Below are 26,680 nucleotides of genomic sequence, written 5' to 3'. Positions count from 1 at the left end.
TTGCACAATACTCTACCCCTTCCCATTCCACAATACTCTGCATCATCCCATTCCACAATACTCTGCATCGTCCCATTCCACAATACTCTGCCCCACCCCAGTCCACAATACACTGCCCCACCGCATTCCGCAATACACTGCCCCACCACATTCCACAATACTCTACCCATCCCATTGCACAATATTCTGCCCCATCCCATTGCACAATATTCTGCCCCATCCCATTCCACAATACACTGCACCACCCCATTCCACAATACTCTGCATCGTCCCATTCCACAATACTCTGCCCCACCCCAGTCCACAATACACTGCCCCACCCCATTCCGCAATACACTGCCCCACCACATTCCACAATACTCTTCCCATCCCATTGCACAATATTCTGCCCCATCCCATTGCACAATATTCTGCCCCATCCCATTCCACAATACACTGCACCACCCCATTCCAGTATACTCTGCCCCGTCCCATTGCACAATCTCTGCCCCGTCCCATTCCACAATACTGTGCCCCATCCCATTACACAATACTGTGCCCCGTCCCATTGCACAATACTCTGCATCATCCCATTGCAAAATACTCTGCCCCACCCCATTCCAGCATACTCTGCCCTATCCCATTCCACCATACTCTGCCCCGTCCCATTCCACAATACTCTGCCGCGTCCCATTGCACAATACTCTGCCCCGTCTCATTCCACAATACTGTGCCGCGTCCCATTCCACAATACTCGGACCCGTCCCATTCCACAGTACACTGCACCACCCCATTCCACAATTCTCTGCCCCATCCCATTGCACTATACTGTGCCCCGGCCCATTGCACAATACACTGCACCACCCCATTCCACAATACTCTGCCCCGTCCCATTGCACTATACTCTGCCCCATCCCATTCCACCATTCTCTGCCCCGTCCCATTCCACCATACTCTGCCCCGTCCCATTCCACCATACTCTGCCCCGTCCCATTCCACAATACTGTGCCCTGTCCCATTGCACAATACTGTGCCCCGTCCCATTGCACAATACTCTGCACCACCCCATTGCACAGTACTCTGCCCCACCCCATTGCACAGTACTCTGCCCCGTCCCATTGCACAATACTCTACCCCGTCCCATCCACAATACTGTGCCCCGTCGCATTGCACAATACTGTGCCCCGTCCCATTGCACAATACTGTGCCCCGTCCCATTGCAGAATACTATGCCCCGTCCCTTTGCACAATACTCTACCCCGTCCCATTGCACAATACTCTACCCCTTCCCATTCCACAATACTCTGCATCATCCCATTCCACAATACTCTGCATCGTCCCATTCCACAATACTCTGCCCCACCCCAGTCCACAATACACTGCCCCACCGCATTCCGCAATACACTGCCCCACCACATTCCACAATACTCTACCCATCCCATTGCACAATATTCTGCCCCATCCCATTGCACAATATTCTGCCCCATCCCATTCCACAATACACTGCACCACCCCATTCCACAATACTCTGCATCGTCCCATTCCACAATACTCTGCCCCACCCCAGTCCACAATACACTGCCCCACCCCATTCCGCAATACACTGCCCCACCACATTCCACAATACTCTTCCCATCCCATTGCACAATATTCTGCCCCATCCCATTGCACAATATTCTGCCCCATCCCATTCCACAATACACTGCACCACCCCATTCCAGTATACTCTGCCCCGTCCCATTGCACAATCTCTGCCCCGTCCCATTCCACAATACTGTGCCCCATCCCATTACACAATACTGTGCCCCGTCCCATTGCACAATACTCTGCATCATCCCATTGCAAAATACTCTGCCCCACCCCATTCCAGCATACTCTGCCCTATCCCATTCCACCATACTCTGCCCCGTCCCATTCCACAATACTCTGCCGCGTCCCATTGCACAATACTCTGCCCCGTCTCATTCCACAATACTGTGCCGCGTCCCATTCCACAATACTCGGACCCGTCCCATTCCACAGTACACTGCACCACCCCATTCCACAATTCTCTGCCCCATCCCATTGCACTATACTGTGCCCCGGCCCATTGCACAATACACTGCACCACCCCATTCCACAATACTCTGCCCCGTCCCATTGCACTATACTCTGCCCCATCCCATTCCACCATTCTCTGCCCCGTCCCATTCCACCATACTCTGCCCCGTCCCATTCCACCATACTCTGCCCCGTCCCATTCCACAATACTGTGCCCTGTCCCATTGCACAATACTGTGCCCCGTCCCATTGCACAATACTCTGCATCATCCCATTGCAAAATACTCTGCCCCACCTCATTCCAGCATACTCTGCCCCATCCCATTCCACCATACTCTGCCCCGTCCCATTCCACAATACTCTGCCGCGTCCCATTGCACAATACTCTGCCCCGTCTCATTCCACAATACTGTGCCGCGTCCCATTCCACAATACTCGGCCCCGTCCCATTCCACAATACACTGCACCACCCCATTCCACAATACTCTGCATCATCCCATTCCACAATACTCTGCATCATCCCATTGCACAATACTCTGCCCCACCCCAGTCCACAATACACTGACCCACCCCATTCTGCAATACACTGCCCCACCCCATTCCACAATACTCTACCCCGTCCCATTGCACAATACTCTGCCCCATCCCATTCCGCAATACACTGCATCATCCCATTGCACAATACTCTGCCCCACCCCATTCCACCATACTCTCCCCATCCCATTCCACAATACTCTGCCCCGTCCCATTGCACAAAACTCTGCCCCGTCCCATTGCACAATACTCTGCCCCGTCCCATTGCACAAAACTCTGCCCCGTCCCATTGCAGAATACTCTGCCCCGTCCCATTGCACAATACTGTGCCCCGTCCCATTGCACAATACTGTGCCCCGTCCCATTGCACAATACTCTGCATCCTCCCATTCCACAATACTCTGCATCATCCCATTGCACAATACTCTGCATCATCCCATTGCAGAATACTCTGCCCCACCCATTCCACCATACTCTGCCCCGTCCCATTCCACCATATTCTGCCCCGTCCCATTCCACCATACTCTGTCCCGTCCCATTCCACAATACTCTGCACCACCTCATTCCACAATACTCTGGACAACCTCATTCCACAATACTCTGCAACATCCCATTGCACAATACTCTGCCCCACCCCATTCCCCAATACACTGCCCCAACCCATTCCGCAATACTCTACCCCACCCCATTCCACAATACTCTGTCCCGTCCCATTGCGCAATACTCTGCACCACCCCATTGCACAGTACTCTGCACCACCCCATTGCACAGTACACTGCACCACCCCATTCCACAATACACTGCACCACCCCATTCCACAATATTCTTCCCCGTCCCATTGCACAATGCTCTGCCCCGTCCCACTCCACAATACTGTGCCCCGTCCCATTACACAATACTGTGCCCCTTCCCATTGCACAATACTGTGCCCCGTCCCATTGCACAATACTCTGCATCATCCCATTCCACAATACTCTGCATCATCCCATTGCACAATACTCTGCCCCACCCCATTCCACCATACTCCCCCCATCCCATTCCACAATACTCTGCATCATCCCTTTGCGCTATACTCTGCCTCGTCCCATTGCACAATACTCTGCCCCGTCCCATTCCACAATACTGTGCCCCGTCCCATTACTCAATACTGTGCCCCGTCCCATTGCACAATACTGTGCCCCGTCCCATTGCACAATACTCTGCATCATCCCATTGCACAATACTGTGCCCCACCCCATTCCACCATACTCTGCCCATCCCATTCCACCATACTCTGCCCATCCCATTCCACCATACTCTGCCCCATCCCATTGCACCATACTCTGCCCCGTCCCATTCTACATTACTCTGCCCCGTCCCATTCTACAATACTCTACCCCACCCCATTCCGCAATACTCGGCCCCGTCCCATTGCACAATACTTGGCCCCGTCCCATTGCAGAATACTCGGCCCCGTCCCATTGCACAAGACTCTGCACCACCCGATTCCACAATACTCTGCACCACCCCATTCCACAATACTCTGCACCACCCCATTGCACAATACTCTGCACCACCCCATTGCACAGTACTCTGCCCCGTCCCATTGCACAGTACTCTGCCCCGTCCCATTCCACCATACTCTGCCCCATCCCATTGCAGAATACTCTGCACCACCCCATTGCACAATACTCTGTCCTGTCCCATTGCACAATACTCTGCACCACCCCATTGCACAATACTCTGCACCAGCCCATTGCACAGTACTCTGCCCCGTCCCATTGCACAATACTCTGCCCCGTCCCATTACACAATACTCTGCCCCGTCCCATTGCACAATACCGTGCCCCGTCCCATTGCACAATACTCTGCACTACCCCATTCCACAATACTCTGCCCCGTCCCATTCCACTATACTCTGCCCCACCCCAATCCATAATACACTGCCCCACCCCATTCCACAATATTCTGCCCCACCCCATTCCACAATACTCTGCACCACCCCATTCCACAAAACTCTGCCCCACTCCATTCCACAATACTCTGCCCCACCCCAATCCGTAATACACTGCCCCACCCCATTCCACAATATTCTGCCCCACCCCATTCCACAATACTCTGCACCACCCCATTCCACAATACTCTGCCCCACTCCATTCCACAATACACTGCCCCACCCCAATCTGCAATACACTGCCCCACCCCATTCCACAATACTCTGCATCATCCCATTCCACAATACTCTGCCCCGTCCCATTCCACAATAATCTGCACCACCCCATTCCGCAATAATCTGCACCACCCCATTCCGCAATAATCTGCATCATCCCATTCCACAATACTCTGCCCCGTCCCATTCCACAATACTCTGCATCATCCCATTCCACAATACTCTGCCCCGTCCCATTCCGCAATACTCTGCACCACCCCATTCCGCAATAATCTGCAACATCCCATTCCGCAATACTCTGACCCAATACACTGCCCCACCCCAATCTGCAATACACTGCCCCACCCCATTCCACAATACACTGCACCACCCCATTCCACAATACACTGCACCACCCCATTCCACAATACTCTGCATCATCCCATTCCCCAATTCTCTGCCCCGTCCCATTCCACAATTCTCTGCCCCGTCCCATTCAACAGCACTCCACACCCATCCCATTCCACAGTACTCTGCACCACCCCATTCCACAATACTCTGCCCCACCCCATTCCACAGTACTCTGCATCATCCCATTCCACAATACTCTGAGCCGTCCCATTCCACAATACTCTGACCCGTCCCATTCCACAATACTCTGCCCCACCCCATTCCACAATACTCTGCCCCACCCCATTCCACAATACTCTGCCCCACCCCATTCCACAATACTCTGCCCCACCCCAATCTGTAATACTCTGCCCCGTCCCATTCCACAATACTCTGCTCCACCCTATTCCACAATACTCTGCTCCACCCCATTCCACAATACTCTGCCACGTCCCATTCCACAATACTCTGCCTCGTCCCATTCCACAGTACTCTGCTCCACCCCATTCCACAATACTCTGCTCCACCCCATTCCACAATACTCTGCCCCACCCCATTCCACAATACACTGCCCCGTCCCATTCCACAATACTCTGCTCCACCCCATTCCACAATACTCTGCATCATCCCATTCCACAATACACTGCCCCGTCCCATTCCACAATACTCTGCTCCACCCCATTCCACAATACTCTGCCCCGTCCCATTCCACAATACTCTGCCCCGTCCCATTCCACAATACTCTGCTCCACCCCATTCCACAATACTCTGCTCCACCCCATTCCACAATACTCTGCCCCACCCCATTCCACAATACTCTGCCCCGTCCCATTCCACAATACTCTGCCCCGTCCCATTCCACAATACTCTGCCCCGTCCCATTCCACAATACTCTGCTCCGTCCCATTCCACAATACTCTGCCCCGTCCCATTCCACAATACTCTGCCCCGTCCCATTCCACAATACTCTGCCCCGTCCCATTCCACAATACTCTGCTCCGTCCCATTCCACAATACTCTGCCCCGTCCCATTCCACAATAGTCTGTCCCATCCCATTCCACAATACTCTGTCCCGTCCCATTCCACAATACTCTGCCCCGTCCCTTTCCACAATACTCTGCCCCGTCCCTTTCCACAATACTCTGCCCCGTCCCTTTCCACAATACTCTGCCCCGTCCCTTTCCACAATACTCTGCCCCGTCCCTTTCCACAATACTCTGCTCCACCCCATTCCACAATACTCTGCTCCACCCCATTCCACAATACTCTGCTCCACCCCATTCCACAATACTCTGCCCCACCCCATTCCGCAATACACTGCCCCACCCCATTCCACAATACTCTACCCATCCCATTGCACAATACTCTGCCCCGTCCCATTCCACAATACTCTGCCCCGTCCCATTCCACAATACTCTGCCCCGTCCCATTCTACAATACTCTGCCCCGTCCCATTCCACAATACTCTGCCCCGTCCCATTCCACAATACTCTGCCCCACCCCATTCCACAATACTCTGCCCCACCCCATTCCACAATACTCTGCACCACCCCATTCCACAATACTCTGCACCGTCCCATTCCACAATACTCTGCACCGTCCCATTCCACAATACTCTGCACCACCCCATTGCACAATATTCTGCCCCGTCCCATTCCACAATACTCTGCATCGTCCCATTCCACAATACTCTGCCCCGTCCCATTCCACAATACTCTGCGCCACCCCATTCCACAATACTCTGCACCGTCCCATTCCACAATACTCTGCACCACCCCATTGCACAATACTCTGCCCCGTCCCATTCTACAATACTCTGCCCCGTCCCATTCCACAATACCCTGCCCCGTCCCATTGCACAGTTTGGTTTGTTGCATCTTTGCCATTCTTTTCTTTGTGTGCTTATTCCCAACATAAGGAAAAAAATAGTTGCATTTGAACCAGCTCTTCCCAGGATAAGAATATTAATCTCGGAAAATATGTTAGAAACTGTATGATATTTGAAGAGGAAGTAGGTGAAGTTTGGAAGGAGATCCTACGTTGTAGAGAGTTGGATGTTGTAACCTGTGAACTCAGTGCTGAAAAAGGAATGGAATTGATTTGATATCCTGTTATTGAAACTCATGCAGGTGTTGTGTGAAGCTCTGATCCTTGCTCTCATTACCAAGCCAGTTGACCCTGATGAGGATGATAAACTGGTTGAAGAACCCTTGATTAAGAAAACTTCCGAAAGAATCAGTAAAGTTCGCGCTCCATATGGTTACAGTCTCCTTCAAGCCAAAGAAGAGGCGCGAAAAGTGAGAGTATTGTACACACTGATGAAGGTACAAGATTTGCAGTTCATTCTTAATAGTATAACCTCAACTGATTGAGATGTTTAATAGTTCAGTAGTTTTAAAAATATCAAAGAAATGTATGCAATATACATCCTGATATTCTTGTTCTTTACAGACATCCACAAAAACAGAGGAGTGCCCCAAAGTGTGAGTGACAGTTAAAACGTTAGAACCCTAAAGCCCCCCTCCCCCCGGGCCCTCTTCCATGCACAAGCAATAGCAAAACAATGACCCTCTCCCACCCCCACCCACTTCCGCAAAAAAGCCTCAGCACTCTCCACCCACCAAGTATGTAATAGTAAGGCCCCCCCAAGAACGACCAAGATCTGCAGTACAACAAAAACTAATCATTCACCCGACAGTTCTGCATACCACAGGCGAGCTAGTGCTCTCTCTCTCTCTCTTTCTCCCTCTCCCTCTCTTTCTCCCTCTCCCTCTCTCTCTCTCTCTCTAACTCACACTCATTCACTCACTAATCATTCACCCGAGTTCTGCATACCACAGGCGAGCTAGCGCTCTCTCTCTCTCTCTCTCTCTCCCTCTCCCTCTCTCTCTGACACACTCACTCACTCACTCATAAAGGGAAAAAGAGATGTCCCCTTTCACAATAGGATAACATTGGTACAAAATCTACTGGATGTATTCCAGATAACAATAGTATTTGGGATGCTAAATGTATAAGTTTATAAAGATAGGAAAAAGAGTAACATTGAGGTAGAAGATCAACTCTGATATTGAAGGGCTTTTTACCCCTGCTTGTCCCTGCTGCTCTTTCTTACCAAACTAATTCCTCCTGTGTGGGCAAATCAGAAAGTGCCTAAATGAAGAGATGAAAACGCAGCAGATTGTGTGGAAAACTGAGGCAATTTTATTCAAGAGGTAGATTGTTTTAAATGGTGAAACGTCAAAAGGGCTTGACAGGCAGTGTATAAAAATCACCTGAAGCTGGTGTGCAGGTACAATAAGTGATTAGGATTCAATGCAACAGGGTTTCAATAATACGATAAATATTATATAGGGCTCCCACCTAGAATATTGTTTATAGGTCTGAGTTCCTCCGTGGAGGAAGGACATTCTTATAGGAGGAATCTAAGAGAGATTCACCACATTGACGAATGGAATGGCTTATTGTTGCAAGAGAAGAGATGAAACCTAAATTCTAGAGTGTAGAAGAAGGAAAGGTGATCATAGTCTTACAAGGCAGGTTAAATGAAGAGATGATAACTGGGGTGTCCAGAAGCAAATGTCACATTCTGAAAATTAAAGAGTTGGCCATTCAAGACAGAGATGAAAAGAAATTTCTTCTCGCAGAGGATAGTAAATCTTTGGAATTATCTATCAAAGAACTGTGGAGGCTCAGTCACTGAGCATTTTGAAGATCAAGATTGATAGAATTTTTGATATTAAAGAAATGTAGAGATAAGGAGTTGCTGCAGAAGGTGGTGCTGAAGCAAAAGGTCACTCATTACAATTCATTGACAGAGGAGACGCGGTGAGCTGAATGGCCGACATTCTGCTCCTCTTTCTTACGTTCTTATTTTCTCTTGTAGGGGTAGCCTTAAGAGAAAATTGCAAGCAGTCTTGCCCAAAGAAAATATTATGAGTCAATTAAGAACTTGAAAACTGAAATTGATGTTTTGTTTTATTAGGCATTTTGGGATACAGAGCCAAGCTGATATTTGAGGTTAGGGTCCAAGATGTTTACATTAAGAACTGAAGGGCTGCATCCTCTTCCTTTATTCTTGAGTCAGATACAACAATTCTGCTCATACCCCAGATAAGTCTAGGAACTTTATATCCCAACCTGCTACCGCTGATCTTATTTAATCATTGGCGGTATCTATTAACCATATCCAAGACCTAGCTAAAGTCCAGGAGTAACTGAGAATTACATGGCATTTGCAAAGCAGTGAGGCAGAAAAAAATTCAGACAGTTATAAAGAGGACGGGCTGTAGAAGGAGTCTTCCAGGTGAATTTTGAAGGCAGGAGGAATGAAGCACAGCTCCGGAATATAGGGGCAAGCTGAATGGAAGGAAGGCATGGAGTTAGGGCAGATGCAGTAGCATGGATATGATCTGGAGAAAGAGAGGCAAGGCCTTGGACGGATTAATAGGGAAGGGCCAGGAATGTTTTTACTTGATGTGATCAGACTGGGATTCCTTTCTCTCTAGAACTGTATTGTGCACATGCTCTTCCTGCTGGTAGTGCTCATCATCAACTATCAGGGATGCTCTGAAAACACCAATGCACGGCTTCTGCGAGCTGCTATTCAGCAGTCAATAGTTGGCAAGAATCCACATGCAACCAACACTGGTGTTACTCCGAGGTCAGTGATTTACATCATTCCAAGAACTGGATTACATGTTTGACTCTAAATAACTTGTGCTATCTTGTTCTTTGCACTAGTTGGCTCCTCAGCTTTGATCAGAACAAAAGCAGAGGCAGGATGGGTCCTGTTGTCCCTTGTGTCTGATCCACCATTCAATAAGGTCATGGCCAATCTTCTTCCTCAGTCCCAGATTTCTCAATCCCATACATTCTTCTCTGAGCAAAATTAATCCCAATCAAGTACATGCCATGTATCGTGGTACATTTTAAATAACTGAACTCATTCTATATACAGACAGTAGCATGAGAACTCTTCCACTCATCAGAGTGGGCTCAATTTGAACAGAGTTAGAGGGTCATTTGGTTGTATTCACTTGTATGATGTTTAGTGGTAGGCCAGAGGGTTGGGAGATGTTTTGGAACCAGCAAAAGAATGGTTAAAAGATTAAATGGTTAAATGGTTAAAGTGGTTATAAAAAGAAAAAAAACTGTATAGTATGAGAGTAAGCCAAATGAAGTGCTTAGAGAATTGGTTTTGCCGTTACTTATTTCCTGCCTCAGAAGACCTGGATCCACCTCAGTTTGTCGAGCACCACAACAGGACAACACCATGTATTGACGTAGAGTGAAAAGCTTGTTGTCCATGCAGATTTCATTACAACAGTGCATTGAGGGTAGACAGTAACAGAATGCAGAGATTTAAAAGTGTAGAATGATTATAATGAGTAAATCTTCAGAGAGCAGGTTGCACTATGGCTCCTCAGTCTACTCTGGACCACCTACATAACAGGAGCACGTGCATCAAGCTGCTGTTCATTGACGTTTAACACGATCCCTTCCAAACCTACCATCATCCTCCAAGACCTTGGCCTCTGTACCTGTCTCTGCAACTGAAACCTTGACTTCCTCGTTAGTAAACCTCAGTCAGTGAGGCTTGGTAACAATATCTTCTCCTAGTAGCCCCCGATCTACTGATTGCATAGCTAAGCACAGCTCCAGTGCCATATGCGCTTTTGTCGATAAAACCATGGCTGTAGGATGAATGTGAAGTGTTAATGCACAGGATATACAAAACCATACTTACAGGAAGTAGGTGAGTGCTTCTCCTCCCTTTCCATCAACCCTCGCAGACACAGCTACTCAAGCTGACCTAGTTGTGTGCCAGCACTGCACGTGCTTCTCCTCCAGCTGGTCAGATACGGCTTCTCAGGGCATTGCTGGTAGCACGGTCACTGCAGTCGTAACACAGGAAAGGAAACGGCTGTGGGTTTGGGCACCATCACTTCGGATGTGGGTTGACAGCCACTATATCTCCTGTGGGGAGTCAGGCCAGTGGTTCTGGAGAGCTCCTAGGGCACTGAAAAACAGCAGATGTAACACCACCAAAGAAGAACGGAGAGACACAGAATCAGGAAACTTCAGGCCATTTTCATTGGGAAAATGCTGGATTTCATTATTAAAGAGACAGGACATTTAGAAAGTCACAAGACAATCAAGCAAAATTATCATAGTTTGATTAGAACAAGCTGCATTTTAGAGACATTCCAGACATTCCATTTCAGCTGTAACCTTTTATATGGTAAGAGTATCTGGGGCTGGCGGTGTAAAATGGATAGGGGCTAGATTCATGTGATTAATGGATTATTTTCAGACTGACAATGTGTAACCAGTGGAGATCCGTAGGGGTCAATGCTGGGGTGTCAACTACATACAATCTATGTTCGTAATGTTGAAGAGACAGAATGAACTGTGGTGAAATTTACCAAAGGGTGGGTTTCAACGGTCTTTTAAATCAAAGCAAGAGGCGGAGAGGGAAGAAGTAAAGGCATCTCGGAGAAAAGCCGTTTTTTCTAACTGATTGGGGAAAAGAGGCTAGACTGCACAGACGCGTGACGTAGCACACCAAAGTTTTAAAAAAAAGACTGCCATGTACAGTGGCCATCGTCGTAGCGGACATTGTAGGAGTGGACTGAGGCAGAGTGGGACGCACTTGGCTCAATCAGGCTTCGGAGAGAACAGGCAGAGGCGAGGTTGAACGGGGAACGACTGCGCAAGCACGTGAATGTCGGCCTCTGAGATCAGCGGGATAATTTAAAAAGCGAGCAGAGGCTGAGTACGAGCTTCACTCCAGGTGAGGTAAGGCCGGGTAAGCTCCTTTAATTAATCTAATTAGCTTAGGAGTAGGTAATGGAGGCAGCAGTTAGGGCAGTTGAGTGCTCTGTTTGCAGTATGTGGGAAGTCAGGGCGAGCACAGCTGTCCCTGATGACTACACCTGCAAAAGGAACATCCAGCTGCAGCTCCTGACAAACCGTGTTAGGGAACTGGAGCTGAAGCTGGATGAACTTCGGATCATTCCGGAGGCAGAGGCAGAAATAGACAGGAGTTTCAGGGAGATAGTCACCCCTAGGAGTCAGGAGACAGGTAGTTGGGTGACTGTCAGGAGAGGGAAGGGGAGTAGACAGGAAGAGCAGAGCACCCCTGTGGCCGTTCCCATCAACAATAAGTATACCGTTTTGGATACAGTTGGTGGGGACAACCTACCAGGGACAAGTTGCAGTGGTTCAATCTCTGGCACCGAAACTGGACCCTCAGCTCAGAAGGGAAGGAGGGAAAAGAGGAGAGCAGTAGTGATAGGGGATTCGATAGTTAGGGGGACAGATAGGAGGTTCTGGGGAAGAGATCGAGAATCCCGGATGGTCTGTTGCCTCCCTGGTGTAAGGGTCTGCGATATCTTGGATAGAGTTCTCAGTATTCTCAAGAGGGAGGGTGAGCAGCCGGATGTCGTAGTCCACGTAGGGACCAATGACGTGGGTAGGAAGAGTGAGGAGGTCCTGAAAGGTGAGTTTAGGGAGCTAGGTGCCAAGTTAAAGGACAGGACCTCCAGGATAGCAATCTCAGGATTGCTACCAGTGCCACGTGCAGGTGGGTTTGGAAATAGTAAGATAGTGCAGATCAACATGTGGCTGAAGACATGGTGCAAGAGGGAGGGCTTCAGATTTAAGATAATTGGACATTTTTCCAGGGAATGTGGGACCTGTTCCAGTGGGACAGTTTATATCTGAACTGGAGGGGGACAAATATTCTTGCAGGTAGGTTTGCTAGAGAGGCTCCAGTGGATTAAAACTAGGTACAAGGGGGGAGGGGAACCAGAGTGCAGGAACAGATGTATGGAAGAAGGAAGAAAAAGAAGACAGTAAAGTTGTTTGCACCGTTAGAGATAAACAAAAGGAGAGGTGGAGAATTTCTTAAATGCGTTTATTTTAATGCTAGGAGCATTGTAAGAAAGGTGGATGAGCTTAGATCATGGATTGATACCTGGAAATATGATGTTGTAGCTATTAGTGAAACATGGTTGCAGGAGGGGTGTGATTGGCAACTAAATATTCCTGGATTTCGTTGCTTCAGGTGTGATAGAATTGGAGGGGCCAGAGGGGGAGGTGCAGCATTGCTTGTCAGAGAAAATATAACAGCGATGCTCTGGCAGGATAGATTAGAGGGCTTGTTTAGGGAGGCTATTTGGGTGGAATTGAGGAATGGGAAAGGTGTAGTAACACTTATAGGAGTTTATTATTGACCAACTAATGGGGAGCGAGAATTGGAGGAGCAAATTTGCAAGGAGATAGCAGATATTTGCAGTAAGCACAGGGTTGTGATTGTGGGAGATTTTAATTTTCCACACATAGACTGGGAAGCCCATGCTGTAAAAGGGCTGGATGGTTTGGAGTTTGTAAAATGTTTGCAGGATAGGTTTTTACAGCAATACATAGAGGTACCAACTAGAGAAGGGGCAGTGTTGGATCTCTGGTTAGGGAATCAGATAAGTCAGGTGATGGAGGTATGTGTTGGGGAGCACTTCGGGTCCAGTGATCACAATGCCATTAGCTTCAATATAATTATGGAGAAGGATAGGACTGGACCCAGAGTTGAGATTTTTGATTGGAAAAAGACTAACTTTGAGGAGATGCAAAAGGATTTAGAAGGAGTGGATTGGGACAGTTTGTTTTATTGGAAGGATGTAATAGAGAAATGGAGGTCATTAAAAGGAGAAATTTTGAGGGTAGAGAATCTTTATGTTTCTGTTAGGTTGAAAGGAAAGGTTAAAAGTTTGAGAGAGCCATGGTTTTCCAGGGATACTGGAAACGGTTCGGAAAAAGAGAGAGATCTACAATAAATATAGGCAGCATGGAGTAAATGAGGTGTTCGAGGAATATAAAGAATGTAAAAAGAATCTTAAGAAAGAAATTAGAAAAGCTAAAAGAAGATAAAAGGTTGCTTTGGCAAGTAAGATGAAAGTAAATCCAAAGGGTTTCTACAGCTATGCTAATAGCAAAAGGATAGTGAAGGATAAAATTGGACCCTTAGAGAATCAGAGTGGACAGCTATGTGTGGAGCCAAAAGAGATGGGGGAGATTTTCAACAATTTCTTTTTGGTATTCACTAAGGAGAAGGATATTGAATTGTGTAAGGTAAGGGAAACAAGTAGAGAAGTTATGGAAACTATGACAATTAAAGAGGAGGAAGTACTGGCGCTTTTAAGGAATACAGAAGTGGATAATTCTCCGGGTCCTGACAGGATATTCCTTAGGACCTAGAGGGAAGTTAGTGTAGAAATAGCAGGGGATCTGACAGAAATATTTCAAATGTCATCAGAAACGGGGATGGATTGGCATATTGCTCATGTTGTTCCATTGTTTAAAAAGGGTTCTTAGAGTAAACCTAGCAATTATAGGCCTGTAAGTTTGACGTCAGTGGTGGGTAAATTAATGGAAAGTATTCTTAGAGATGATATATATAATTATCTGGATAGACAGGATCTGATTAGGAACAGTCAGCATGGATTTGTGTGTGGAAGGTCATGTTTGACAAATCTTATTGAATTTTTTGAAGAGGTTACTAGGAAAGTTGACAAGGGTAAAGCAGTGGATGTTGTCTAAATGAACTTCAGTAAGGCCTTTGACAAGGTTCCACACGGAAGGTTAGTTAGGAAGGTTCAATCTTTAGGTGTTAATATTGAAGTATTAAAATGGATTCAACAGTGGCTGTATGGGAGATGCCAGAGAGTAGTGGTGGATAACTGTCTGTCAGGTTGGAGGCCAGTGACTAGTGGTGTGGCTCAGGGATCTGTACTGGGTCCAATGTTGTTTGTCATATACATTAATGATCTGGATGATAGTGTGGTAAATTGGATTAGTAAGTATGCAGATGATACTAAGATAGGTGGCGTTGTGGATAATGAAGTAGGTTTTCAAAGCTTGCAGAGAGATTTAGGCCAGTTAGAACAGTGGGCTCAAAGATGGCAGATGGAGTTTAATACTGTTAAGTGTGAGGTACTACATTTTGGTAGGAATAATCAAAGTAGGACATACATGGTAAATGGTAGGGCATGGCAGTAGTACAGAGTGATCTAGGAATAATGGTGCATCGTTCCCTGAAGGTGGAATCTCATGTGGATAGGGTGGTGAAGAAAGCTTTTGGTATGCTGGCCTTTATAAATCAGAGAATTGAGTATAGGAGTTGGGATGTAATGATAAAATTGTATAAGGCATTGGTAAGGCCAAATTTGGAGTATTGTGTACAGTTCTGGTCACCAAATTATAGGAAAAATGTCAATAAAATACAGAGAGTACAGAGGAGATTTACTAGAATGTTACCTGGGTTTCAGCACCTAAGTTACAGAGAAAGGTTGAACAAGTTAGGTCTTTATTCTTTGGAGCTTAGAAGGTTGAGGTGGTACGATATAGGTATTTAAAATTATGAGGGGGATAGATAGAGTTGACGTTGATAGGCTTTTTCCATTGAGAGCAGGAGAGATTCAAACAAGAGGACATGAGTTGAGAATTAAGGGGCACTAGTTTAGGGGTAACACAAGGGGGAACTTCTTTACTCAGAGAGTGGTAGCTGTGTGGAACTAGCTTCCAGTGGAAGTGGTAGAGGCAGGTTCGATATTGCCATTTAAAGTAAAATTGTATAGGTATATGGGCAGGAAAGGAATGGAGGGTTATGGGCTGAGTACAGGTTGGTGGGACTAGTGAGAGTAAGTGTTCGGCATGGACTAGAAGGGCCGAGATGTCCTGTTTCCATGCTGTAATTGTTATATGGTTATATGGTAACAGGATGTGAGAAGTCCACAAAGGATTATTGTTAGGCATGTGTGTGGGCAGGAGTTGTCAGATGGAGTACTATGAGGAATAATTAGGTTATCTTCTTTTGAAAAAGTAATGAAATCCCATATTATTATTTAAGTGGCATGATGTCACAAAATGTTGTACAAAGTGAACTCGGTGTTCTGCTACTTAAAACAAAAACGTCAGTTGAGTAACTATAAAGACCAATGCATACATGGAGTGTAAAAAGTTTTGCTATAACTTTACACATTGCCACTCAAACTGAACCTGGAGTATTGCTGAAAGCTCTGGTCTTAATTAGGATGATATTCCTTGCATTAGAGGCAATGCTGAATATGTTCAAGAGGCTGACTCCTGGGACAAAGTGGTAATATGGGATAGAAGATTGAGTACTCATTGGTTTGAGAAGCATGGGAGGTGACTGACTGTTTCTGATGTCTGAATGTTTGATGATAATAGATTTAATGTGTTCACAGGCCAACTGAAACCTGGCAATGGATAGGGACCAGACTACTCCCTCACTTGTATAATAACTCTCGGCTGACACTACTCGGAGTACCACAGCTACAGCAAGTCCGGTCGAAAAAAGGTAGGAACATCTACAGCTTAAACCAGCAGAGGTTGTTGCTGAGTATTCTGTTCCAGTCAAACATGTCCTACAGAGACTGGGATGTTGCTGCAACTGTAATGTCTGCAGGTGGGAGCCTTTCAGGAAGGTAACTACCAGTGAAGTTGGGAGGCCCTGTTTGCCTCTGACACAAGGGTATCGTCACAGTGGATACTATTCACACAGTAGGGTTACATAATGAGGAGTTGGAAGCAGGATTACTGACTGGTATTTATTGCATAACTGCGTAGGGTAATAAAGACAGGATGTTTAAGACTTGGGAGGCAACTGTAACCATGTACATTGAAACTGTGGTGGGTTGTTCTGTTGTTGACCAGGACATGTAACCTGATTCAACCGTGCTTCACTGAGGTGGAGCAAAGCCGTGTTAAACTGATACAGCATTTAGACGGGGTGTGGAGGGAGCTCTACGAAGGAGGCAGGCAGAGACAGCCGAGTCAGGTGTTTCACACACATTGAGAGAAAGAGGAGTCAGGCGTCTCCGACATATTGAGAGACAGACGAGTCAGGCATCTCACATACATTGTGAGCGGTCGTAGAGGTCATGGACATATACAGTATATTGGATAAAGTAATCCAATTGAAGGAGTTTTGTTTTTGAAGGATCATTACTCTAAATGGTGAGAATTTCCAGGAGACACTCACACTTCAGGGGTGCCCTGGTCCCAACACTGGTTAGGTGGCCTTGGAAGGTTCAGTAAATGCTCAGTTAATGGAAACTGGCAGACCAGGGTTCCAGGCGGCAGTCTAGTTACCATCAGTGACTTGTGACAGTGAGAGAAAGCTCCAATAACAGGAGGTTTTCTCTCTGAGTGCAGGTCTGACGATGGAGGTCCAGGCAGTGATGCACCAGCAGCACTGCAGATGGAGTTTGACAATATTCCATTGGATGAGGAATGTAAAGTTTAAGCTAAAAAAAAAACCCAGACAGGGTGTTAAGCGTGAGACCTTAGTGGTTGAGGGACGCCTATGGTCTGGCTAAAGCAGCAGGTGTTGCAGAGAAGATCAAATGAAGGTTCAGGTCAGAGGCTAGTATGGTTACAGTGATTAATTGGGCCCCTAACCTCCCATAGCCTGTCCACCATTTACTAGGTTCAAGTCGGGAGAGTGAAGGAATACTCTCCATTTGCCTGGATGGATGCAGTTCAACAATGCTCAGGAGGTTTAACTCCACATGGGACATAACAGCCCACGGGATAGGCATCCCATCCATAACCATTTGTCACTCCACTATTGATGGATAGTCATAGCAGTTCGTACCACCTGCAGCAACTCAGCAAGACTCCTAGACAGTGCCTTTCAAACTTACAACCAGCTAGAAGGGCAGGGTAGCAAAAGCATGGGAACACCACCCCCTGGAAGTTACCCTCAGTATAACTGCCAAACACAGTGCTGACCTGGAAATATGTTGCCATTCCTGTGTTGAGTCAGAATCTTGGCACTTTCTGCCTAACAACATTTGGGTATACCCACACCTCACGGGATGTAGTGGTTCAAGAACACAGATCAACACCACCTTCTTAAGGCAACTGGGGATAGGCAGTTAGGTGGTGGTTGGGCCCGTGAAGCCAACAGCCTTGAAGGAATATTAAAAAAAGATATGGAGCCACAGCTGTTATGGAGCTGTTGACAGTAAACAGTGTTACGTACCCTGTAACGGGTTAAAAAGAACCAGCAGAAATGGACACACCTGGGGTCTGAGTCTTCTGTTATAAATTTTATTAGTAACTACGTGATAAAGTAATATAAAACAAGATAAGGTAAACAGGTTAGCAGAGTATATGCATATACAAGTGAGCAAATAAAGTTCCCAAACTTCCCAGCTCAGGTGGTTGGTTAGGTGATACAGTCTTAACGGTGGTATGGTAAGTAATCAGTTCAGTTCTGGAATTTGATTTGAGTAGAGTTGGAGAGAGAGAGAGAGAGTTGGTTTGTCTTCCCAATGCCGATCCTCCAAGTTGTCCTCCTGCTCCTGAAACTTATTTAAGGTCACCAGCTTGTGACCACAAAAAGGGGACTGTTTCCACGGTAACGCTATCAACCCAGGCCAGGGTTAAACACACTGATAGCGTTCCACCGGGTCACTCCTTTGTCCACTCTGTGAGCAAAATCCCCACCCTTGTCGTGGGCACACAGAGCTCACCTGGGTCTTCCTTGCCTCTGGCGTCATGTGTCTCTTGTGTGTCTGATTAAAAAGTCAATCAACCTTGTATATATCTCACAAGTGCGGAACACAAACTGTCCATCATTTAGCTCCATCACTCAGTTTCCAAGGCAACTCACAGACTTTCTCTCTCACTCTCTGCTGCTGAATTAGCACACAGGCTGTTCGCTTCCTCTCTCTCTTGTTAAAGGAAGAGTCCACTTTAGAATAATCCTTCAGATCGCATCACAATGGAACATGATATCTCTAGTGACAGTTCTTCAATGAGTAGAAAAATATACAAAGAATAATTCTTCACAAATGGGGAGAGGGACATTGAGGGCATTCTTCAAGGGTCATTGGACTTACAGTACCCTTGTCTGGATGTCCACGTGGGCTGACTATGTTTATATTTCACTGTGGGTCAAAGCGAAACATTGTGGCTTCACGATGGCAGTGATATTTTGGTGGATGAGAAAAAGACCACTGTTGAGAAAGAAACCCGCAAAGCAAAGTAACAAGCTAGTTCCAGAACCAGTGCAGGGTGAGATGTCTCAGAGGAAGAGATATTCTAAACCCATCAGCAGTGAAGGGTAATCTTTTCTGTGGCCTGAGTCAAAATCGTTATCTGAGCAATATTAAAGCAATATTTAGCAACATCAAAGGCCCCATTATTGTTTGATTGGTGGAAAAAGAACAATTCATTAAAGTTTCAGGACAATAGCTATATGAGCCATTGTAGTGATGCAAGACTGTACTGAGTGAAAAACGATTGGCAATAGCTTTGAGGAATATCTCAGTGTCTTCAAAGTGTCAACAGAGCTCTACCAAGAGGGATTACATGCAGGTCAACGGTTGTTATTTACAAAGGGAGCTTTGAGAGCGTTTGTCCATTGTACGTGTCCTATCAGTGGCAACAACCAAGCTCTACAAACTAAATAATAGTACAGAAGGGATAAGCGGAGTAGGCTTTGGCTCGGAAGAGGTGTCGGCTCTATGTAAAGGGTCTGTTATGGTTTCCTTTTTGTGTTTTTTTCCTCTCTTACTGTATGGTCGTGTTGTGCTCTTCATGCCAGATGTTGGAGAACTGGGAGACCCAGACTCTCCTGGGGAACTACATCTGTGTGAAATGCATCCAGCTGCAGCTCCTTTAAGACCGTGTTAGGGATCTGGAGCAGAAACTTTATGACCTTTGGTTTGTATGGGACAGTGAGGAGATAATTGATCAAAGTTACAGGGAAGTAGTCACCTCGAGGTTGTAGGAGGTGAGGGTGACTGTCAGAAGAAATGGAAACAAGCACTTAGAGCAGAGCACTCCTGTGGCCATTCCCCTTGGAAACAAGTATACTGCTTTGGATACTTTTATGGGAGATGACCTCCTGGGAGAACGCCATGACAGCCCTGAGCATGGGTCCGTGGTGCAGAAGGGAAAGAGAGAGGAGAAGGGAATGGGAGTGATAAGGGACTCGATAATGAGGGGAACAGACAGGAGATTCTGTGAATGTGAACGAGACACCTGGATGGTATGTTGCCTCCCAGGTGTCAGGGTCAAGAATGTCCACAACATTTTGGAGAGGGAGGGGGAGCAGCCAGATGTCTTGGTACATATTGGTACCAGTGACATAGGAAGGAAAAGCAATGAGGTCCTGAAAAGAGAATTTAGGTAAAAGAACCCTTAGGAACCAGTGATCATAATATGATTGAGTTCAACATAAAATTTGAGAGGGAGAAAGTAAAGTCCGATGTAGCAGTATTTCAGTGGAATAAGGATAATTACAGTGGTATTACAGTTGGCCAAAGTAAATTGGAAAGAGCTGCTGGCAGGGATGAGAGCAGAGTAGCAATGGCGTGTGTTTCTGGGGAAAATGAAGAAGGTACAGGACAGGTGTATTCCAAAAATGGTTAAATAGTACAACCATGGCTGACAAGGGAAGTCAAAGTAATTATAAAAGCAAAAGAAAAGGCATAAAACAAAGTAAAAATTGGTGGGAAGATAGAGGCTTTTAAAAACCTATAAAGAACAACTAAAAAAAAATCACTAGAAGGGAAAAGGTGAAAAATGAAAGCAAGCTAGGAAATAATATCAAATGGATAGTATAAGTTTTTTGAAGTATGTTAAAAATAAAAGTGAAATGACTGTGGATATAGGACTGCTAGAAAATGAGGCAGGAGAAATAATGAGGGACAAGGAGATGGTTGATGAACTAAATGAGTATTTTGCATCAGTCTTCAATGTGGAAGATGCTAGCAGTGTGCCTGATGTGTGTGAAGGAAGAGAAATAGGTGCAGTTACTATTACAAGGGAGAAGGTGTTCAAAAAGCTGAAAGACCTAAAGGTACATAAGTCGCCCAGACCAGATGAACTGCACCCTAGAATGCAGAGGCATTAGATATTATCTTTCAATAATCATTGGACTCTGGCATGGTGGCAGAGGACTGGAAAATTGCAAATGTCACTCCACTCTTTAAGAAAGGAGGAAGGCAGCAGAAAGGAAATTATAGACCAGTTAGTCTGACCCCAGTGGTTGGGAAGATGTTGGAGTCAATTGTTAAGGATGAGGTGATGGAGTACTTGGTGACACAGGACAAGATAATACAAGGTTAGCATGGTTTTCTTCAGGGAAAATCCTGCCTGAAGAACCTGTTGAAGTTCTTTGAAGAGACTACAAGTAGGATAGATAAAGGGGATGCAGTGGATGTTGTATATTTGAACTTTCAGAAGGCCCTTGACAAGGTGCCATGCATGAGGCTGCTTACCAAGTTAAGAGCCATGGTATTACAGGAAAGTTACTAACATGGTTAGAGCATTGGCTGATTGGTTGGAGGCACCATGCTGGAGTCCCATGATTTTTGAAAGATAATTTCTAATGCCTCCACAATCTCTACTGCTACCTCTTTCAGAACCCTAGGGTACAGTTCATCTGGTCTGGGTCACTAATGTACCTTTACCAGCTTTTTTACCACCTTCTCCCCTATAACAGGAACTGCATCCGCTTCTCTTCCTTCAAACACATCAGGTACACTGCTAGTGTCTTCCACAGTGAAGACGAATGCAAAATACTCATTTAGCTCATCTACCATCTCCTTGTCCCCTGTTGTTATTTCTCCTGCCTCATTTTCTGGTTGGCTGCCAGTGACTAGTGGTGTTCCACAGGGGTTGGTGTTGGGATCATTTCTTTTTATGCTGTATATCAGTGATTTAGATGATGGGATAGCTGGCTTTGTTGCCAGGTTTGCAGATGATTAAAAGTTGGGTGGAGGGCCAGGTAGTATTGAAGAAACGGGAAGGATGCAGAAGGACTTGGTCAGAATAGGGGAATGGGCAAGAAAGTGGCAAATAAAATACGATGTTGGAAAATGCTTGGTCATGCGCTTTTGGTAGTAAAAATAAATGTGCAGACTATTTACTAAATGGGAGAAAATCCAGGAATCTGAGATGCCGAGGGTCTTGGGAGTCCTTGTGCAGAACACCCTGAAGGCTGCAAGTTTAGTCGGTGGTGAGGAAGGCAAATGCCATGTTAGCATTCATTTTAAGAGGTCTAAAATACAAAAGTAAAGATGTGATGCTGAGGTTTTATAAAGCACTGGTGAGGCCTCACCTTGAATATTGTGAACAGTTTTGGGCCTCTCATCTTAGAAAAGATGTGCTGGTGTCGGAGAGGGTCCAGAGGAGGTTCACAAAAATGATTCCAGGAATGAAAGGGTTGTCATACGAGGAACATTTGATGGCTCTGGGTCTGTACTCATTGGAATTTGGAAGAATGAGGGGGGATCTTATTGAAACTTTTCGAATGTTGAAAGGATGTTTCCCATGGTGGGAGAGTCCAGGACAAGGGGGCATAGCCTCAGGATAGAAGGGTGCCCTTTCAAAACAGAAATGCAGAGAAATTTCTTTAGCCAAAGGGTGGTGAATTTGTGGAATTTGTTGCCATGTGCAACTGTGGAGGCCAGGTTGTTGGGTGTACTTAAGGCAGAGATTAATAGGTTCTTCATTGGACATGGCATCAAAGGTTACGGGGAGAAGGTCGGAAACTAGGGTTGAGGAGGAGATACTAAGAAAGAATCAATCATGATTGATTAGTGGAGCAGACTCGATTGGCCGGATGGCCTAATTCTGCTCCTACGTTTTATGGTCTTATGACATTTTATGTCATACAATATGTAATGCAGTGTATTCATAGACATAAAATTATTATAATGCTGAACTGAGCTGAAACTAAACATTCCTGGACTAATTTGATGAGTTTGTGATTTGATGTTTTATATTCTGTGTTTCTCACTCACTTCTTATCATTGGCACAATTTGTTCTTTTTGTTTCTCGTGTTCGAGGTTTGATGTTTTTCATTGAACAGGTTCCATGGTTTTCTTTGGTTCATGGGAGGATGAATCTCAGGGTTGTATATTGCATACATACTTTGATAATAAATGTACTTTGAATCTTTAATTGTAGAACAGGATGTGAGAACATGTGTATGAAGTCAGTGAGTAAAAGTGATTGACAAGGAGTTATCAGGGTCGTTAAATTTAACTTGCACTTAAAGGACCAGTAAACAAAAAAGGTAGTTATATCAGAAAATGTATGTAGATGAATTTGCATATGTATAAACATGAATAATTGGCTTTGCAAAAAGTTAATGGTTTTATGGGTTTATTACATCTCTACTAAGAAGTGCAATATAACCTGTATGTCCAAGCCTGAAGGAACTGATTTTACCTTGTAGTCTAACCTTTGAGCCTGGAGTTCTGCTGGAGCAACAGAATGAAGAGTTTTTAAAGGCTCTGTGAATGTGAATCAGAGCCTCCAAAAACAAGCAATACCTTGAGTAGTTTTAACCAATTAAGCAATTATACCTGATACCCCTTTCCTACTACCATACTTCCTGTTAACATAAATTTTAGACTCAGCAATTTTCCTTCCATTTTACAAAGATATACTGTCACTGTCATATAAACACTCAGCAGTCACAAAAGGTGAAAATGTCTTAACTCTCTGTATGTACCTATTTCAGGATATTGGTGCTCATGGGTTTACAGGCCAATGTCTGGCATTTGTCCTGGAGTTATCTACAGCCATTATAACCTGAGAGACAAAGCAATGGCCAAGAGTACCAATCACAGTGGGGTTTATGCATCAGATGACTCTGCTGGGTAAGAGTAGATATTACTATTGATGGTACTGCTGATTTTTGTATGCCCTATCTGTATTTTTCCAGTCACATAATCTTAAAATTCTCTCGGTGTACACTGGAGATGACTCTGCACAGGATGCTGAGCGAGGAACGAGAACACGGAACAAATTGGCACCAAATGGGATTGTTATAACATTGTATTTAGGGAGATGCATTACTGACATTACTGCTCCTATGCTGGGATCCTGGTGCCAACCCTACTCCAGATACGCCCTCTCCCATCATTAATCATGGGGTGCTAAGACTACAGTGAGTGTAGATTGGTAATAACTGACCGCCTAATCACCGACAATCCAGGCAGGCACACCTAAAGAGATGCATACTTAACCCACCATTCTACTTCCTCGCTCATGACTGTGTGGCTAAGCACAGCTCAGATACCATCTATAATTTCACCTATGTCACTGCAGTTGTTGGTGGAATCAAAGATTACCCTTATCTAAGAAAAAATGTACTGGCATTGGAGCAGGTTCAGAAGAGGTTCACGAGAATTATTCCCGGAATGAATGGGGTAACGTGTGAGGAGCATTTGAAGGCTCTGGGCCTGTACTTACTGGAGTTCAGAGAAATGACAGGTGTGTCTTTGAAACCTATCAAATATTGAAAGACCTAGATAGAGTATCATTGAGATGTTTTCAGTAGTGGGGGAGTCTAGGACCAGGATACACAGCCTCAAAATAGCTAGGTGTCAGTTTGGAACAAAGATGGAGAACTTCTTTAGCTAGAGGGAGTTGAAGCTATGGAATTCATTGCCACAGATGGCTGTGTAGGCCGTCATTGGGTACATCAAAGGTTATCAGGAGAAGGCAAGAAAATGGGGTTGAGAGGATAATAAATCAGTCGTAATGGAACAGTGGAACAGACTTGATGAGCTGACTGGTGTAATTATGCTCCTACATCTCATTGTCCCATGACAACAAGGAAGCTTACAGGAGTGAGATAAATTAACTGGTTGAGTAGTGTCACAACAAGCTCATACCCATCATCACTAAAACCAAGGAACTGATTGTGGATTTCAGGAGGTGGAAATCAGGAGAACACACACCAGTGCTCATTGAGGAGTCAAGGGTGAGGTCCTCACCACATCTACATCTCACCATCAGTAGTAGCAGGGAGCAATGCAGGCTTAGTCTTCCTAAAGTCCATCACCATCTCCTATGTCTTACTGATGTTGAGCTGCAGATGATCCAACTTGTACCATTTGACAAAGTCCTCCGCCAGGGTCCAGGAACCATTTCCGTGTTTATGCCTTTTTTGCATTGTTAATTTATTTTGAAACTTTGTCTTTGCACTGTACTCCTGCCACAACATAACAAATTTAATGGCAGTAATTATACATGTGATTCTTACTCTGATGTTGGGGCGCTGAATCAGCTGAGGGGCTGGCTCTGTGAGGTCACTCTGTCTGGCAGGGCAGTATCTGCTCCGTCTGCAGGCAGACCACTGCAATCCTATAGTCTCTTTTCATCAAGCTCAATTGGGCCTATTGCAGAGAGAAATGTCCGAGCTAGGAAGAGCTGGAGAGACAGCAACTTCCAACACAACCAACAGGAATACCAATTTATACCAGCTACCTGGATGTCACCCTGCATGGCAGCCTCTCCAAAATAAGCCTTTGTTCAGCACATGCCAGCTAAATTCCCAGCTTGAGAAGTGCACGGCTTGAATAGACATCTGTTTTAAAGTACAAATCCATGAGTGTTGGGAATGGAGGTTGGCTGCTGAATCAAATTAGCCCTCTGTGAGGCAGTGCAAAGCGGGGTATCAGTGTACCCAGAGCTCTGCCACTCCTGACCTTGCTAAGTTTAGGCTGAAATGAAGTAGGTTGAAGGTTTAAAGTAAATGAAACCAGGAGCCTCATGCACTGAACAGCATCCTACTTCGAGGGGCCAGTGGAGGTGTAACAAAAATCAGTGTCATGAGTCATCTTTCTCTTGCAAGGAAGAATTGCTGAAATGTTATCCCATGTGCAGCTGACAGTGTTGGAAATCTGAACAGGGGCCCAAACTCTGAGTGCACCCAACCTTCCAGGACTCGTAATCCAGTTTATTTAATGCCCTCTTGGTTAAGGATTCATTCCTTTTTCTTTTTCCTCGCCTCAGTGAGTTGGCTCTGGAATGCAGATCTCATCATCAGCTTCTTGTTGAATTTTGGGAAGCAGTATTGCTTGACTCCAGGGAGGATGGAGTAAACATTTTGAATAATTCTGAGTGACCAGTGGGCAAGGAGCACTGTATCTCTCAAAGCCTTCCTAGAAAACATTTTATGAAGTAATATTCCTTAAATAGAAAAAGTTGGCTGAAACTGCACTATGGGATTTTAGATACAGATCTTTTCTCTGCGTGACCAAGTGGCCAAATGGTTAAGGCATTGGTCTAGTGATCTGAAGGTCGTTAGTTCGAGCCTCAGCTAAGGCTCAGCTAAGTCCTTGAGCAAGGCACTTAAACACACATTGCTCTGCAACGACACTGGGGCCAAACTATCAGACCTTGGCCTTCCCTTGGACAACATCGGTGGCGTGGAGAGAGAAGTCTTGCACGGTCTCTCAAGACTAACGGATGCCTATAAACTCTCCTCTGCATGGAGAATGATGTGCTATTTGTTATAGTGAAAAGTATACCCCAAAAAGTCATTACCAGATAGTGACTGTTGTTACGTATCCCGTAACTGGATAACTTACCAGCAAAGATAGAGAGGTCAGTTGGGGTCTGATGGCACTATTTTCGAACATTTTTATTCATAAAGGGGGGCACAAAAGTAAGGTTAATACAAGCATTCAGAACATATACATCGGCAAAACTCAATCTAAAGCGCGGGTATAGCAATAATCATCATTAAGAAATACTCCCGACTGTT

The 26,680-nt window shown here is 45.6% G+C and overlaps 1 protein-coding gene across 1 annotated transcript in view; it reads left to right on the top strand.

The window, feature by feature from the left end:
• The window catches only part of pkd1b (polycystic kidney disease 1b), a 472,814-nt gene that overhangs the window by 396,236 nt on the left and 49,898 nt on the right, over positions 1–26,680 (top strand). The window contains exons 32-35 of the mRNA XM_059949028.1: positions 7,202–7,396; positions 9,581–9,735; positions 16,340–16,452; positions 23,645–23,783. Coding sequence (XP_059805011.1) covers positions 7,202–7,396; positions 9,581–9,735; positions 16,340–16,452; positions 23,645–23,783 — 602 coding nt within the window. The remainder of the gene's footprint in view (positions 1–7,201; positions 7,397–9,580; positions 9,736–16,339; positions 16,453–23,644; positions 23,784–26,680) is intronic.

Source organism: Hypanus sabinus, chromosome 23, assembly GCF_030144855.1.
Source record: "Hypanus sabinus isolate sHypSab1 chromosome 23, sHypSab1.hap1, whole genome shotgun sequence".
NCBI lineage: Eukaryota > Metazoa > Chordata > Chondrichthyes > Myliobatiformes > Dasyatidae > Hypanus > Hypanus sabinus.
The sequence above is the reverse complement of the archived record's forward strand: the minus strand, read 5'-3'. Positions and strand labels throughout refer to the sequence as shown.